The 15,442-nt window shown below is 46.1% G+C and overlaps 1 protein-coding gene across 2 annotated transcripts; it reads right to left on the bottom strand.

The window, feature by feature from the left end:
* Positions 1-1,443: 1,443 nt before the first annotated feature.
* Positions 1,444-15,082, bottom strand: adnpb (activity-dependent neuroprotector homeobox b). Of its 2 annotated transcripts, none has more exons than XM_034591298.1 (4): positions 14,959-15,082; positions 6,226-6,342; positions 5,211-5,303; positions 1,444-5,069 (listed from the first exon to the last, which is right to left on the bottom strand). In XM_034591298.1, exons 2-4 carry the CDS (start codon positions 6,331-6,333, stop codon positions 2,067-2,069), a joined length of 3,204 nt encoding a protein of 1,067 aa, XP_034447189.1. In that variant the 5' UTR covers positions 6,334-6,342; positions 14,959-15,082; the 3' UTR covers positions 1,444-2,066. The 2 variants fall into 2 exon arrangements, with proteins under 2 accessions (XP_034447189.1, XP_034447188.1); XM_034591297.1 differs by lacking the exon at positions 14,959-15,082 and adding an exon at positions 14,398-14,942.
* Positions 15,083-15,442: the final 360 nt, after the last annotated feature.

A 15,442-nucleotide genomic window follows, 5' to 3' on the forward strand; every position in this document is an offset into this window, starting at 1 on the left:
TTATCCAGCTGTGAGATTTACAGTAGAAAACCACACTGGTCTTACGAGGCTTGATTGGTGGCCATCTTCTTTTTGTTACCAAGCAATGTTGGATATTCCTGGAACTATTTTTGGCTTCTTACAGACGCAACTCCTGCATCACTAATTTTAACCTCATATGAGATGAATCAAGGTTCATATCCTTTGCTGGGACGAGAGGGTGAGGGAAAGTATGCTTCACTTTCTAAAAACACTATAACTGCCCAAGATGCTTTTGGTCCTGGCTTTGGTATCTTCATTGTTAATTTAGCTCAGTATTTCCACATACGTGCTCATTTATCGTTTAAAAACATAATTTTCTTGCATTTTTGTGCCATAAATAATCTAAAAATAAATTTGTCTTCCCTGTTGGCCCATTGGTTTACACATTTAAATGACTCCTCCCTCTCTACATCACTGCTAATTCAATGTTAGCTTTGCTGTGTTTTTCTAGCAGAGCAACACATTTCAACAGAGCAGACTGTTTTGTGATAGAGATATATGTTAACATTTGGTTGGTGCTTTGGAGATTAATCTGTTGACCTTTCAGATTTATCTTGGGACTGCTGTGGGGTGTTGAAAAGCACCGCAGCTTTGTATTTCAAACAGCAATCAATGCACCATTAACCATACAACCTCCAGCCTCCACTGAGAAGTGATTTATTGCCCCTTTTTAAACCAAAAGGAGGATCAGCCCATTCACTTCTGCACTACTTAACAGGTACGGACACTCTGTAGCACAATGTTTTAGCTCGTGTGTAGAAAGTTTCATTCTGGTCTCCTAAAGTTTGCAGCATGACGTACATACAGAAGAAGGTTTAAGGAGAAGTGCAAACAGTTGCAGACAAAGCGGATTTACAATAATCTAAAAGAGAGAAAGACAGTCCATCTCTCCAACTACTGCTGTGCATCAACAAGCACACAATCTTCTTTTTGTGTGAAATCTCTCTGTTCCTCACTTTGAACTCAGAAACTGGCACACATTGCCATCAGTTGTGTGAGAAGCACAATTACAGCACTTTATTGTTCATAAATGCTTAAGTGAAAAATGAAAACGTAAAACAAATACACACAATTCAAAGAACACATACTAAACAACTCTTTTTGGAAAAAAATAATTGCTTTCACGTTTATGGATGCCAATGTGGTGGTTACCGTCCACTCTTGTGGGGCAAAGGAACAAAGTTTATGAAAATAGAAAGCAAGTACAGGACAGTAGAGGTTTATTAGCACAAGGCTGCAAAAAGTTGGTGAAACGCTCCTTTATACTGTGAGAGGATGAGAATAGCACAGTGCCACTATTCTTTCAGAACTTAATTCATAGAAAAAAATAAAATTGTCAAATTAAAAAGCGGGAACAAATCAATTCTGTTTTTCATTCATATATAGATATATTATTTTGCAAAAGAAAAACCCTAGGTTTTCGTTAAAAAATAAACTTAAACATACATGAAAATATCAGCCACCAAAGCAACACCTATCGTTAAGCATATCAATATAGAACATATGAGGCTACCTTACGCACAGGTAATAGCAAATATTTAAGGGAACATGTACAGCAACATCTGTCCAAACATGTCTAAAAGACTGTACAAATTTACACTACCTAACTCGGTATAACTACATGAAAAACAATGGATTATCTGGTCAGCCTGAAAGCTTGAACTCACAACAACTCGTTTTAAGCCACACTCAAGTTCAGTGGCTTAATCAACGTTAATCACTCATCATCTCAATGTAATAAAGTATATAAGAAGGCAAAAAACTTTTTGTCTATTCGTTTGGTGTAACTTCACTGTTGTCTTTGAGAAACATTAAAACTTCACAACTCTTTACATCGACCCTAGCTGCTCGTTGAGTCCTGCCTTTAAATGTCATTGAATGGCTTGTTTTGAGTTTCTACTCAAGGAGAGTTCTCTCCTCCTCGCTCCCTCCTTCGCAGATGTCCAATCCAACAACGCGGTGTCCTTCCGTTCAGGCGAGGCAGATTTGTTGGCGTGGATCAAATCTAAAGTGTCTCTCAGATTGTGTGGTTTGGGTTTTTCCAGTCAGACCTGCTGTTTGCCCAGCTGAGCCCCGTCTCTCCGGCTTCGGGCAGATGATGGTACAAACTTGGGAATAATGATCGGCAGAGCGTCTCTTCCTTTAGCAACTGGTCTTCCTGAGCCCTCTGTGGGCCTGAAGCCATTCTCTACATGTTCTCCTTCATACTCATCGTCATCGTCGTCATCGTCATCATCATCCTCGTCATCATCGTCGTCGTCAGACATATCATCCAGATCTGAAACAATCTTTGCCCCTGTCCTCGGCTCCACTTCCTCCTTAGCTCCAGTAAGCTGTTCGTTACCATGGCAATGTAACTCTCCCTCTTGTTCCCTGTCATCTTTCTGCTGCTCTTCCTCATCACTGTCAGAGTCAATAGCAATTGGCTCGGAAAGGTCCAGAGGAAGTTTTTGTGCTGAGGTGCTGTTGATTGTCTTGGCTTGGTCTGTGCTGGCACTGTTGGGTTTGGGAAAAGATGTCGTTGCTCTAGAACCTTCCAAAGTCTCACTGGGCTTTCCCCTTGGTGAGGGGTCCACACCACCATTAGCAGCTACAAGCTCCCTGTGTTTTCGCAGAGCCTGTTCTGACATGCCCCTATGCGTCCTGGATGTCCGCCTTTTGCTATGTCTGTCCTCGTACACACCATCCTGGATGAAAGCAAGCTCGTGACTCACTTTGCTAACCTCCTGCATACTGAAGCCGAGCAACACGCTGGCATTTAGGGTTTCACATTCCTGTGTGCATTTCCTCCTCCTGTTGACAAAGTGGCTGGAGATGTCTGACTTCCACAGCCACAGACTGGCCGCTAGCTTCTCAACCTCCCGCTGTGTGGGATACGGCGCTTGATTGAAATACTGCGTTAGAAATGCCTTCCTAGACTCGTATGACTCAGTTTCATGTCCTTTGGGGTCAAGAGCTAAAAGTACAGGTTCATCTGGATTTTCTACAAACGAAGATGGACCGTTGATATCCCGTGGGTGGGCCCTTTCACCGGGGGGTCCCGGTCTCCTTCGCTTTGGTGCACTAGTGTCTGAGCTATGAAAGCCAGCCCGTTTAAGAGCACTGCTCTGGGCCTGGCTGACCCGAGAAGAAAGAGGTGCTCGACTGTCCTGTCCATTCTGGGATTTCCCTACACCTCGACAGTGCACTAAGTGTAGAGTGATGGTGGAGGCAGTCATGTTACTGGTATACACCCCCAAGCAGTGAATACATTTGTATGTCAGTTTCTTTTCAACAGGATGAACTGTCTGAATCACCTGGTGCCTCTCTCTCAGGTGGTGGGCCAGTGAGTCTGAAATTGGGCCCTTAAGGATAGAGAAGCAAAGAGGACATAGTGTCTTGCCCACATCCCTTTTGTAGGGCACAGATGCCTGTGGAGCAGTCTTGGTTGGCACATTGTCAGCAGCCACTGAAGGTGTTTTGGGTGGGTGCTGGGGCATTAACCTCTTGCTTGATAATAGCGAGGCAGACAAGGCCGATGATACAGGGCTGTTGTTTTGAGCATGAAATGCCACCGATTCCTCTGGAGCGTCCTTCATGTTGTAGGTAGTAACAATCAACTGAACATTCTTGGGATTGCCTTGCTGCAAAGTGAGGTCAAAGGTCAAGGGAGAGTCTGTGCGTGGGCCTACACTCTCATCTGGGTGTGAAAGCCGCATGTGGGCCACCATCTTCTCAACGTCATTGAAGGTTGCCCGGCAGTGTGGGCAAGACAGGCCATGGATCAACATGTGGTTTAACAGCGTGTCACTGGGGAGATAGCGGTTGCAGTAGAGACACTTGCTGGTGAAGTTGTGGATCTTCATGATGTAGTTGGCAACAGCAGGCACCTTCTCTGCTTTGTGTTCTTTTTCAAAGTGAGAACTGTACACATTCTCTGGGAAGAGCTCATTGCAGATAGTGCAGATTTTCCACTTCTGAGTATAGGACGTGCCAAGGACTGAGGAACCACCTTTTTTGGCCGTGAGAGACGCTACAGTTGTGGCTGCTGCCTGGACACGTGAACCCAATGAGTTGGATTTGAGTGAAGAAGAGGCACTGAGCACAACTGGACTCCGCAGGCTGCCGCCAGAAATAAGCTGCTTTGCTGCATGTGACTGCTGGGGCACAGAAACCTGAGCGTTCCCTGGTAAACTAACTCTCACCTGACTGCCAACAGAGAACTGGTGGGTGGTCCCGGCCTTTAATCCGACTGCATCATGCTTCATCGCAGCCAGAAGACTCTGAGAGTTGAAGCCCGTCTTTGATGAAATAATAACCCGACCCAGCTGCTGTGAGCTAGGAGACCTGGTAGTGGCCATTACTGCACCTTTAGGGCCCATCCCAATGATGGTCTTATCTCCTTGGGTTTTGGGGGGGATCATGATGATGGGTTTGGGACGGGGGACTATCACACTGGTGTGCCCAATCATAGCAGTTACCTGGTAGCCAATCCTCTCATGGTCCTCAATGACGTGTTGAACAAGTGCCTCGTATGTCCTTGGAACAAACAGACACTTCTTACAGTGAATCTGATTACTATTAACATTGTTTGTGTTATTACTCTCTGTATTTCCCGTTGCTCCTGCTGTACCGCCATTCTGAGCACTCGTCTTCTCACCTGGTTTTGCGATATAGGGCTGGGCAACTTGCTGGAAGTGTTCCCGGTAGATGTGCTTTCGCACTACATTGTACAATGGGTCCCTATAGGTGCACTTCTTGCAATAGTACACAGCCTGTTCCATACTGTCCCCACTCCTCTTCAGTAACCCATCCTTCATCATGATCCCGCCAGCCCCTGCCACCATTCCACCAGGGCCATGCCGCACAGTGTTGTTAGGCATGTGGAAAAGTTTGATGTGTGTTTCCAGAGTCTTTTTGTTGCCATTGTAAGTGCAGTATGGGCAGTTGAGCAGAATATTGTTCTCAAAGTCCTCACTGTGGACATTGCGGAAGTGGCTCTTGTATGCAGAGAAGTACTTGGATGAAAAGAGGCAGCCAGTGCAGCAGAAAGGCTTCGATCTGTAGTCCTGGAGATACAGAGGTAGAAAAAAGTTTCAACTTTTGTTACATTAGAGATACTCTGTTTTTGTGGTGTAAAAAAAAAACAAAAAAAAAACAAGATTTAAATGGGATATTAATAGGTGTGTATGTGTTTGTGCTTCACACACCTGGCATTTGGTATGCGATGGCTCCCACATGCACACATCTTCCCAGCTAGTGTGCTTTATATACACATCTGGAGGAGTGTAGTCTTTATAGTCCTGAACAACAAGAAATGAAAGATTAATACTTGACAATGAAATATTAGATTTTTTTCTTCTATAATGCATGACATACACATTAATATTAAACTTTAAGTCACTTTTCTTGCTATTGAGTGATGCTTAACTCCAAGCTACAGCTAGCTTAAGTAATGATACAAGTTTACTTGGGGACACAGAGGGTTTGTGGGTAACTGTTGGTAACAAATTTGCTAACATTCATGAATTGTTAGAAGTGTTAGTCAATTGTTATACATGTCCAAGAAAAGCTGATTGAATGAACAAAATACGAAAATGCAGAGATATTAATCATTAGTCAGACATTTCTATTATCATATGGGACACGTGTTTACTTTGCACATTTTTAACTGAAATTGGTCAAATGATAGAAATTGTGACATAATTCCGACAGTTCCCTCTAGTCCCAGTTTAAACCCCATCAACAATTCTTCATGTTTGTGCCTCTATGAAATCCAGAGAACCGAATTCTGAATTATGTAAAGCTCTTGGTTTCTGCTTTTAAGCCTGAGGAGCATCTTTCTCGTATATTGAGTGAGATTTAACAGAATGAGGACATGGTGTCAATGAGGATAATCGCATAATACTGTATGTGTTGTAAGTACAGTTCATAGATTCCCATCATCATATATTATCTGTATTCATGCAGAAGAGCCAGGCTCCCTGCTGCTTAACTCTTATTTCCTGCAGTGAGCCAAACAGAGAAACTATCTAACTAATTCCTAAACTGACCTTATTATCAAACCAAAACAAATGTCCCATATGTACAGCATGTATCCAGACATGATCTGTTCTTAAACCCCAGCAAAGATGAAAATTTAGCTTGGAACGTGATTTTGAAGGTTATTATGGATACACTGAAAGAGAAGTTATCCGCACAGAGTGGTACTTGCTGCATGCTCACCTCTAGGTGATCTCTGCAGAACTCCAAGCCAATGTCTCCCAGCACCTTCTTGACATTTTTCCTTGCTTTCCGCAGACTGACCAGGTTATTGACCGGGAGCTGGAACATGCTGCCCACCTGAACAGAGAAGACATACAGCGTGTGATTAACAGGTGTAGGGGTAATGTATGGAAAGGTGAGTTTCATGAGTCATAAAATCAACAGTTCTCTAAAAAAATACATTTTTAGTCTTTCATTTGAGACAAGATACATAGATTAAAGACCAGAGAAGAAATAATGATGACAGATTCAGTAGTCTGTAAAAGTATTTTTGGAATTTAGACATAGCTGTCTGCTGTGTAAATGTTCACAGGATTTTTTCTGCATAGAGCTGCCTTAGTCAAATTTCGTGCCACCTCCGCCTCCTGACAAAATTCTAGTACAGTGGAAACAACTTATAGTGATCACGTTGTCCGGGGCCACATTCATCACTATAAGCTGTTGATTACTATAAACAAATTGCATAGCTTCTGTATGATCCCGTCCCAGAACTTTAGAGAAAGGTAACGGCGCCAAACAGACAGGAACACTGATTCCGCTGGTCACTTCTCTCTCTCTCTCTCTCACTGACACGCAGACAGCCCTCCCCGACACACACACACACACACACACACACACACACACACAGTGTCCTTTGACACGTGTAAACTCAGACAAACTTTGACAATGTATGCAGAGCTGGAGGAGATGGCGGGGCGCACTCTGTCTGACTTGATTCGGTTGACAGTGCACAGCAAGAATGATAAAGACAAAGAGAGGAGCAGCAAATTACTACAGAGTTGCTAAAAACTGTAAAAGAAAAAAATATTTTTGTATGAAAAGACCCCAAATTAACACAGTCAGCAGACTTAGAGGAGCTGTGCATGGCACCCTGGGTGTCTGCCCCGGACATGGTGGTGCTGTGGCCGGGCTGTGTGCTCTCTGGCCCATGCAGTGGAGCTGTCCGAGGTCCCTGGTCTGTGTCCCGGCGCTGTGTGCTCTGGAGCTGGGCATGGCTCCCTGCGTGTCTGCCCCGGGCTTGGTACATGCCCCCCCCCCCTGTCTGACGGCTCAGTACCACCCCTGCCTAATTTTTGGCCAGGAAAAACCCGGACTTGTTGGCTTTATTCAGACATAAATAGGCTACAGATGTGACAAGCAGTACAGCATCTGCAGCAAGTGTGATATGACAAACAGTGATAAATTATTCCGCAGTAGAGTATCAAGCCTAATCGTGGGGATGGCAGGGATTCATACTGAAAACAAACCGAGTTAAAGTTGTGCAAAGGGCTGCGGTGGTTGGGACATGTTATTTAAAGTGCCCCTGACACGTTGAAAAACGATGCAATAAGTCCAGTGTGAATAACAAATGAATCCAGTTTAAGATTTATCAGGCACCAAAACACTGCACAACACTTTGTGATAGATACGATTTTACAACTCAGGAATGTTACAACAGCAGCAACACTTGTATCTAACAAAACTTTGTATGTATTTAATGTTACGTAATCTACCAAAAATATGTGCTTGTACGTAGGTGATGAGCCAACTCTGTTTGCTGCGTTGCTGCAAAACCTGAACATGGGGCAACTTTTGCCAGATGACCCTACATTGTTTTAAGGTAGTCCTTTGCATTGCTCTGACAGGGTAGATCCATTCACATGACTGAGGGCTGTTTTTGGGGGTTTTTTCCACAATGCTCCAATTGGTTGGAATGCTGCCTTATTTTGGAAAGGGACATTTAGAGAAATTTACTGCCATTATGGATGTTCAATTAGATTACTTTTCTAACTGGTAGCCAACGGCCATCTACAATGAACGAGGGTCTATGAAACATTAAAACACTTTTTTAAGCAGGGGTTATTTTTTTAAGGGTAAACAGCAGTATAGATAGTATTCAGACAACACACCTGCAACTGCAGAGTAAAACAGACCAATAGGCCTAAATAATGTTTCCTATTAAATACCATTACTCTGGCACCAGCCACAGACTCACTTGTCCCACCACAGCTGGCAATTTTTTTGACACAACTCACAACAACAGGTCTTTAACTGTTTTGTGCCATTGCTTCATCGTAGAGCTGTGTGCAACACAGTTTTCCTCTCATTCTCTCAGACAAACATCTGTCAGTCGGACTTACCATTGGCAGCAATCCGGCCATGTTAGTGACCATTAAAACACACAAAGTTTTGACAGGCAGGCAGCACTCGGCACAACACCTGCCAGCTCTTGTCACACACTAGTGAATGAATGTGAATGTCCAGCATGGAATCAAAACAATAAACCCTGTTCAGCAATATGTCAGCATGCTGTGGGGTTAGTCTGAGGTGCAACCTGAGGTAGTTATCTGAGAGAATTCCATCCCAAGTATTACCAATGTACCAGGAATGCAAAGATAGCACATCGCTAGAATGGCCAGTCACTGGAAGAGTCTGATATGTGTCTGATCTATATCATATTTTTAAATTATTCTCAGACATTCTGACTTGTCATAATAGGAAAAGCACATAGGTGTTATGTTTGACAACTCCGTGGTAGCACCCAACCAGACTGCTAGGAACCTGGATGTGACACTCGACTGTCAACTTTCCCTTACTGCCAACATTACTGCAACAACCCGCTCGTGTAGATTCATGCTGCACAACATCAGGAGAATACGTCCCCTTCTCACTCCGAAGGCAGCGCAGGTTCTGGTCCAGGTTCTGGTCAAGGTTCTGGTCATCTTATGCAAAGACTACTACACCTCCCTGCTGGCTGGTCTACCTGCTAGTGCCATCCGACCTCTGCAGCTCATCCAGAATGCAGCAGCTCGATTGGTCTTTAACCTAAGTTCACTCACCCTTCTCCGCTCCTCCGCTCCCTTCACTGGTTACCAGCAGCTGCCCGCATCCGTTTCATAACACTAGTACTTGCGTACCGTGCTGAAAACGGATAGGGTCCAGTCTACATCCAGGACATGGTCAAACCTTACACCCCAGCCTATCCACTCCGCATCTGCCAATCTACCAATTTATGATGTCCCAGTAGACCAGTCAAACTGAATATCTTATTACAACTACTCTTGTACTGTGACATGTCAAAGTACTCTGTAAAAAAGGCCTATTTAGAACGCTTCAATGAAGAGTTTGATAGGCTGAAGACAGTTTAGCAAGTAAACATCCATCCATTTCCATCATATCTTTTAGACACCACACAAATGACTGAGTAAAGACAGACCACATGTCTTCCCTTCCTCCCATTGTACAAAAAGGATGCAAAAAATATCTCAGATACAGCCGTGGCCACTGACAACTGGATTGATGCCGTGTCAACAATAAAGTGGCTGTGGTACCGGACAGTTGTGGTGAAGACGGAGCTGAGTCGAAGGGCAAAGCTTGCAATTTACGAGTTGATTTATATTCTCACCTATGGTCATGAGCGACTGTGAGAGTCTGAGAGCGCGAGTTCATGTATAAAGGGTCAAGAAGAAGTTTCCTCTGCTGGGTGGCTGTGCTCAGCTTTAGAAACCAATCAGAACTATGATGAAATTTAATATATAGCTGCTTTCAGACATGCACTGAAGTCCACAGATACTCTCCGGAGGAGGTGCATGTGTGAATGCAAATGTCAGAGTGAGAGGCTCTGCAGTTTTCCTGCAGACTTTGTCTGCCTGGCCCCCCAAGTATAAAGTCCATAGAATTTCAGGAGAATTTGATGTGAGAACACAGCAGGGGGATCTTGCTTTATTCACCTTGGGGTTTAATGGCGCTTCTAACATGTGACAGACGCAAAAATCCAAATCATTAAAAACTAAAGAAAACAAATATCTCCCAGTGCAAAAGCAGTGTCATACCCATAGAACTCACCGACGAAGATGTCAAGAGAGTTTGTGGTGACAAGAGCCGATGCAGGGGTCAGTGTGTTGTAAATAAAATCACGTGATCTCCGCAGTGGAGTTAATCCGTCACTTCCTGCCTCTGCACCTGGCTGCTACACCTCTCGCCTGAATAATGCAGAGGATTTGTTGCTGTTGTGAACACGTCTGTGTAGCGAACCACCCGCTGTGTTGTGCATGTGTGAAAGACATGCACAAATTCCATTCTCAATTCTCTGGATTTTACCCACAGGTCACATCTGAAAACAGCTTTTCACCAACAAATAAAAACAAAACAATGATGTTAAAGATAAATGAATGGACAAGTTTCAATGCAATCTTATTCAACAGCCTGCATTCTTCCCCTTAGCACACGCTGTATCTCCTAAGTAGTAAATCACTGTTCACAAGATAATTTCACTGCTTGATCTGATGCACTAATAATAATAATAATAATAATAATAAGGATCACCTAACATAGTTATGTGTCTATCAGTTATGTTATCCGAAGAAAGAAACAGATTTATGGACTTCATTCACCCACGATCCAATGAGAATGAGATAAAATGTGGGGAAAAGACAGTTGAGACATTGAGTTCGGCTTAGACATTCCCTGATGCGAGCCAGTCTGTAACACTGCAGAGCCGAGTGGCATGGACAGGCTGCTACAGACACCTGTTACCATGGCAACTGTACACAAAGATGGTGACAGTTGTGGCCTCCAAAAGAATTTAAGACACAACAATTAAAATTATGTCACAAAAACTTGACCAGCTTGTCCCTGAAAATATAACTTAACTTTCTTTAGTTTCCGTCAACTAAAACTAACAAAAACCATATCACTACACTTTAACTAAAACACAATGCAAAACCAGTTGCCTTCTAAAGTTTTTGATCTCTAGTAGAGGTAATACCTATTCCTGATAATGTTAACCCTGACCTTAATGTCCCAAGATACACAGCAATGTGCCGGCAAAGACAGGTTGGACGATATCTAACTTGTAAACATGCCTATAAACAATGCAGGGTTTGATTGCTGAACATAAAAGACAGAGACCCCGCATTTTAGTGAGAAACATGATGTAAACATAACCTTGGATTCTTTGTGAGAAAGGTCAGTGGTTTGTCATTACAACCTCTAACATGCGTTATGATTCAGTGCCATATATTTTGAAGTAGCCTAGTGGTTGTATCAATGTCTGTATGAAATAAAACAACCGCCTGTTAAATAAATTAAAGAATTTAAAATTCAATAGTATTTCAAAAATGTTTATTATTAATTTAAACATTGAACTGGAGGGTACTAACGTAATAAAATAAATGTTCCTTTCTTGTTTCAAGTAAAATAAGATAAAAAAATTATATAAGATCGAGTTTGAGTTTCCCCTTTTCTTCTCTTTTCCTACATGTCACATATGAACAATCTCAACAAATATTAACAAATAGACAGCTTTAACCCTCGTTCCCCACTTTCTCTTGTTCAGTGACAGAAGTAATGCTGCCAGGATTTACTACCGTAAAGAAATAAAACTGGCTAGGTTAAAATAAGACTACCGTAAATGCGAGAAAGGCGCGCAGGTTAAAATAGAAACGCTCCGTCAAAATCTAGTAACAGTTCTGGGTCCGTATCGAACGGCGTCTGGGTCCGGACAACAATCCTCCTATTGGTGACCTTTGCTAGATGATGGTGGGCAATTTGGTTTCGCTTCAGGTTTTTCTCCTGAGGTGAATCCATGCTTTGATGAGGCGCAGCCACCTTCCATACGAAGTGTTTCCCCAGCCCCAGGGGTTTGTATATGGATGTTTCTTCTATTATTAGTAAAAACACCTTTTACCAGAAGAAGTAAGGGCTGTTTGATGCACAGTCCTAATGTGCTCTGGTCAAATATCTCTATTCAAATCAGAGGCAGATACAGTGGGGTCAAAGGTCACTGAAGCATGGCGACGGAAAGGCAAAACAGTCACAACAAACAGCCCTGTCCCAAACAATTCCTGTGAACACCTCAGCTTAATTCCCTTCTAGAAAGCACTAAACAGAAAGGGGGAACTTTGTGTGTGTGAGTGTGTGTGTCTGTGTGTCTGTGTGTGTGTGTGTGTGTCTCTTTGTGGTTCCAGCAACTGTTGGCTGAGTAGAGAGGACCAAAGTCAGTCCTCTTGTTTGTCTGCTGTCTGTCTTACATTTAGAAAAGTGTTTGGGCCAGAGTGGGTGAAAGAGACCCCTACCCAATTCCCCCATCTGCCCCTCTGTCGTGCTTCCTCCCATTACTTGCAGATGGCGCTAGAGAGGACCTCCATTATGTAAGCCTCCCTATACTATGCCTGCCCCCTTTTTTCTCCCTGCCTTGCAATGCTATCACAGAATGGCGCCTCCTATTGAGTCAGCAGCAGCCTCTCCAATATGTCTGCAGTGGAGGGGGAGGGGAGGGGGAGGGAGGGAGGGAGGGATGTGGGGAGGGAGGAAGGGGAGGGACAGAAGGAGCGAGGGACAGAAGGAGCGAGGGAGATCAGGGAAGGGGGAGGGTGAGTGTGAGAGAGAGGATGAGGTGGGGGGTGGGTGAGGGAGGGAGGGAGGGAGGGAGGGTGGGTGAGGGAGGGAGGGAGCTGGGAGGAAGAGAGTGGAGAGGGGGAGGCAGAGCGGGTGAGTGAGTGAGCAAGCCAGGGTAGGAGTGTGAGGGGAGAGATGAGAGGAAAGGAGAGGACAGAGAGTGAGTGACGGAAGTGGAGGGGGGAGGGTAGGGGCTGGGGAGGCATTGAGGTCGGGCGGACAGGCTCAGAGGAGAGGGGTGAGGAGGGAGGGAGGGTGAGGAGGGAGGGAGGGGAAGAGGCTGAGGGGGGAGAGAGAAAATGGGAGAGGGAGAGAGAAAGAGGGGGCGATGGATATGCATGCAGGGGAGAGAGGGGGGGGGGGGGGGGGGGTGTGAGGAAGAAAAGGGAGAGCGAGGGAAAAAAAAAAGCCAAGGAGAAGCTGAGCAGGAGGGAAGGGAGGGAGTGAAGGGAGAGGAGAGGGAGGAAAGGAGATAGGAGGCTGCTCTGCTCGGCTGAGGGCTGCCGGCAGAAGACAGGTTTCTCCTTCCACTGTGGTGAGAATAAAAAGAAAAAAACACGAGGCCTAACAAACCTTCAACCACAGATTCCCTGACGCTCACGCAGTCCTCCACCTCCACTGTTAACCTGTGACACGGCTGTTCACACTCCTCCTTCAGGAGTGTGGGTGAGGAGCAAGGGGGGAGAAGCTCCTGGTGACACCCTTATTCAGAGTGAGCAGAAAAGTTTGAGATGCTTAAAATGCACCAGGGTGAGTTCAGGCTCAACACCTGTCTGCAGCCCACAGCCACGGAGGCAGAGGGCGGTCTGGAATGGGAGGATGCGTGTGCATGTGTGTGTGTGTGCAGCAGGAGGAGATGGATGTAGATGTAGGGACTGTGTCCATCACAGCCCAGAGTCACCTGGCTGGAACCCAAGCACCCTGGTGGCTTTGACTGAAAGGAAAAGTCGCATGATGCAGCTGATGTTTGTAGGATTCGCACACCACGGTCACGGTCTGTAAGGAGTGGAGGTAGGTGGAGGTAGATGTAGTGACCATGTTCATCATCTGACACTTGCTCTGACTGCCCCTCTCTCCGCCCCCCTCCCCTCCGCCGGCTCAAACACGAGGTCTGAGTGCCTCGCAGCCGCACGGTGTCACCTGGCTGGAGCCTGATCACCTCACAAGTGGCTTTGAATAAAAAGAAAACTCAGAATGCAGCCGAGGCTTGTACGAATCCTGTATCGTGTGCCGCCCCCCTCCTCCTCCTCCAAGACAACACTCCATGTACAACAGCTGCACTTTCGGCGCTCGCACTATATTCCTCATATCGAAAACTCGTGGTGTGGTTGTCAGTCCAGCTGATCCACATCTGGCAGTATCCAGACCCATAGCTGTGGCAGGAGGCTGCTGCCACTGACAAAGAATGAGGACACACCGCGCTGAGTTAGCATGCTAAGCTAGCTAACTCGCAACAACAACATTGACTACTGAAGAACTGACGCTGCCATTTGTTTCACTCAATCTCCCGCTGAGCCCGTTTGCCTGGTTGGTTGTTTCTTACCGGGGCTGTGGTGGAAGCAGAGCTGCCGGAGGAGTCGTTCAACTTGACGGTGAATGGAGCAACACAAACACAGCGTCAGCCGTGTTACGGACAAGTTACCTCCGCTGTAGTTCACCGCCACCCGCCGCATCAGCGCAGGTAGCCACCGCACAGCTAGCAGCACACTGTGGCTCCGTGGGGGACATGTCCAACATTATGACAGACAAGTTTACCTGCTTTCACGTCCACTGCTCCCGCCCGAGTCAGAGGTGTCACCCCGGGATGGCTGACACGAAGTACGGCCACTTCTTCTGCTAATATCCCGCTGATATCCTCTCAGGTGATCAGTAGCTCCGTCGCTGCTCTCCCCAACCCTGGCGGTCCCTCGCCGACAGGGGCTATCCTCTCCTCTTCCCTCCGGTCGGGCTCTGAAAGCCTCCGAGCCTCATCAGACTGTTCCAGCCTCCGTTCGGCGGAGCGCAGAGGGCGGACACATGTCCTGCTGTCGGCAGCAACAACCCGGGAGGAGCCGCTCTCTCAGTCAAAAAGCTCGGAGCGCCTGAGTCTGCCGGACAGCGCACAGCGGTGAGACCATTCTCTCTGACAGACAATACACATCCAGCCTAGAAGCTGTCCGATCCAAAATGGCGCAAATAAAAGGGGCGGAAGTGACATCTACTTGATTAGCATAAATAATCTCATTGTGAGGTCCTCGCGAGCCGGGCTCATTGCGACTCCTGATTGGTTTCTCAATCAATTTGGCCAATTAAGAAAATGCCTGATAGAAAACTCACCTATCCGCTCCCTCTCAGGCCGGGGAAGGTCTGTGTTTTCTGTATGCGAGGCTGGGGGGTAAACAACCCGGGGTAGCAGTGGCAGGATCTCACCGCCAGCGGGCGTCCTCCTGGAGTGGGTTTCGCCGATTTGTGCGCATGCGCGGTGTGGCTACATCTGGCGCCCCACTCCTCCTCCTCCTCCTCCTCCTCTTCCTCCCTGCGGAGGGTCCAATGCACACAGTGCCTCAGCACTCAGCTCAGGAGTGGTGTCTCTGGTATCTCCGGTAGGTGGCGCTGTACGGTGCTGTGCTGTTAGTGCCCAGTCAAATCGACCGGAACTACTTTCCTGAGCGGTGCCCGGTGAGGGACAGCTCCCGAACCCAGCGCTGGACACCAGCACTGCAGCCCACGTGACACTGCACTGGTTAGAGTGGCGGTAAAAGTTCTCCATCAGCAGGGGGCGATTCTCATCCTCATCCTCATCATCATCCTCATCATCCTC

This window comes from Hippoglossus hippoglossus, chromosome 7, assembly GCF_009819705.1.
Source record: "Hippoglossus hippoglossus isolate fHipHip1 chromosome 7, fHipHip1.pri, whole genome shotgun sequence".
Classification (NCBI taxonomy): Eukaryota; Metazoa; Chordata; class Actinopteri; order Pleuronectiformes; family Pleuronectidae; genus Hippoglossus; species Hippoglossus hippoglossus.

Bases quoted from the DNA above. Each gene is read 5' to 3' on its own strand.
- adnpb (XM_034591298.1), bottom strand. From the start codon at position 6,333: ATGTTCCAGCTCCCGGTCAATAACCTGGTCAGTCTGCGGAAAGCAAGG. The intron at 5,304-6,225 runs GTGAGCATGCAG...CTTGTTGTTCAG, and splicing joins TCTGCAGAGATCACCTAGAG to GACTATAAAGACTACACTCC. The intron at 5,070-5,210 runs GTGTGTGAAGCA...CTGTATCTCCAG, and splicing joins CATCGCATACCAAATGCCAG to GACTACAGATCGAAGCCTTT.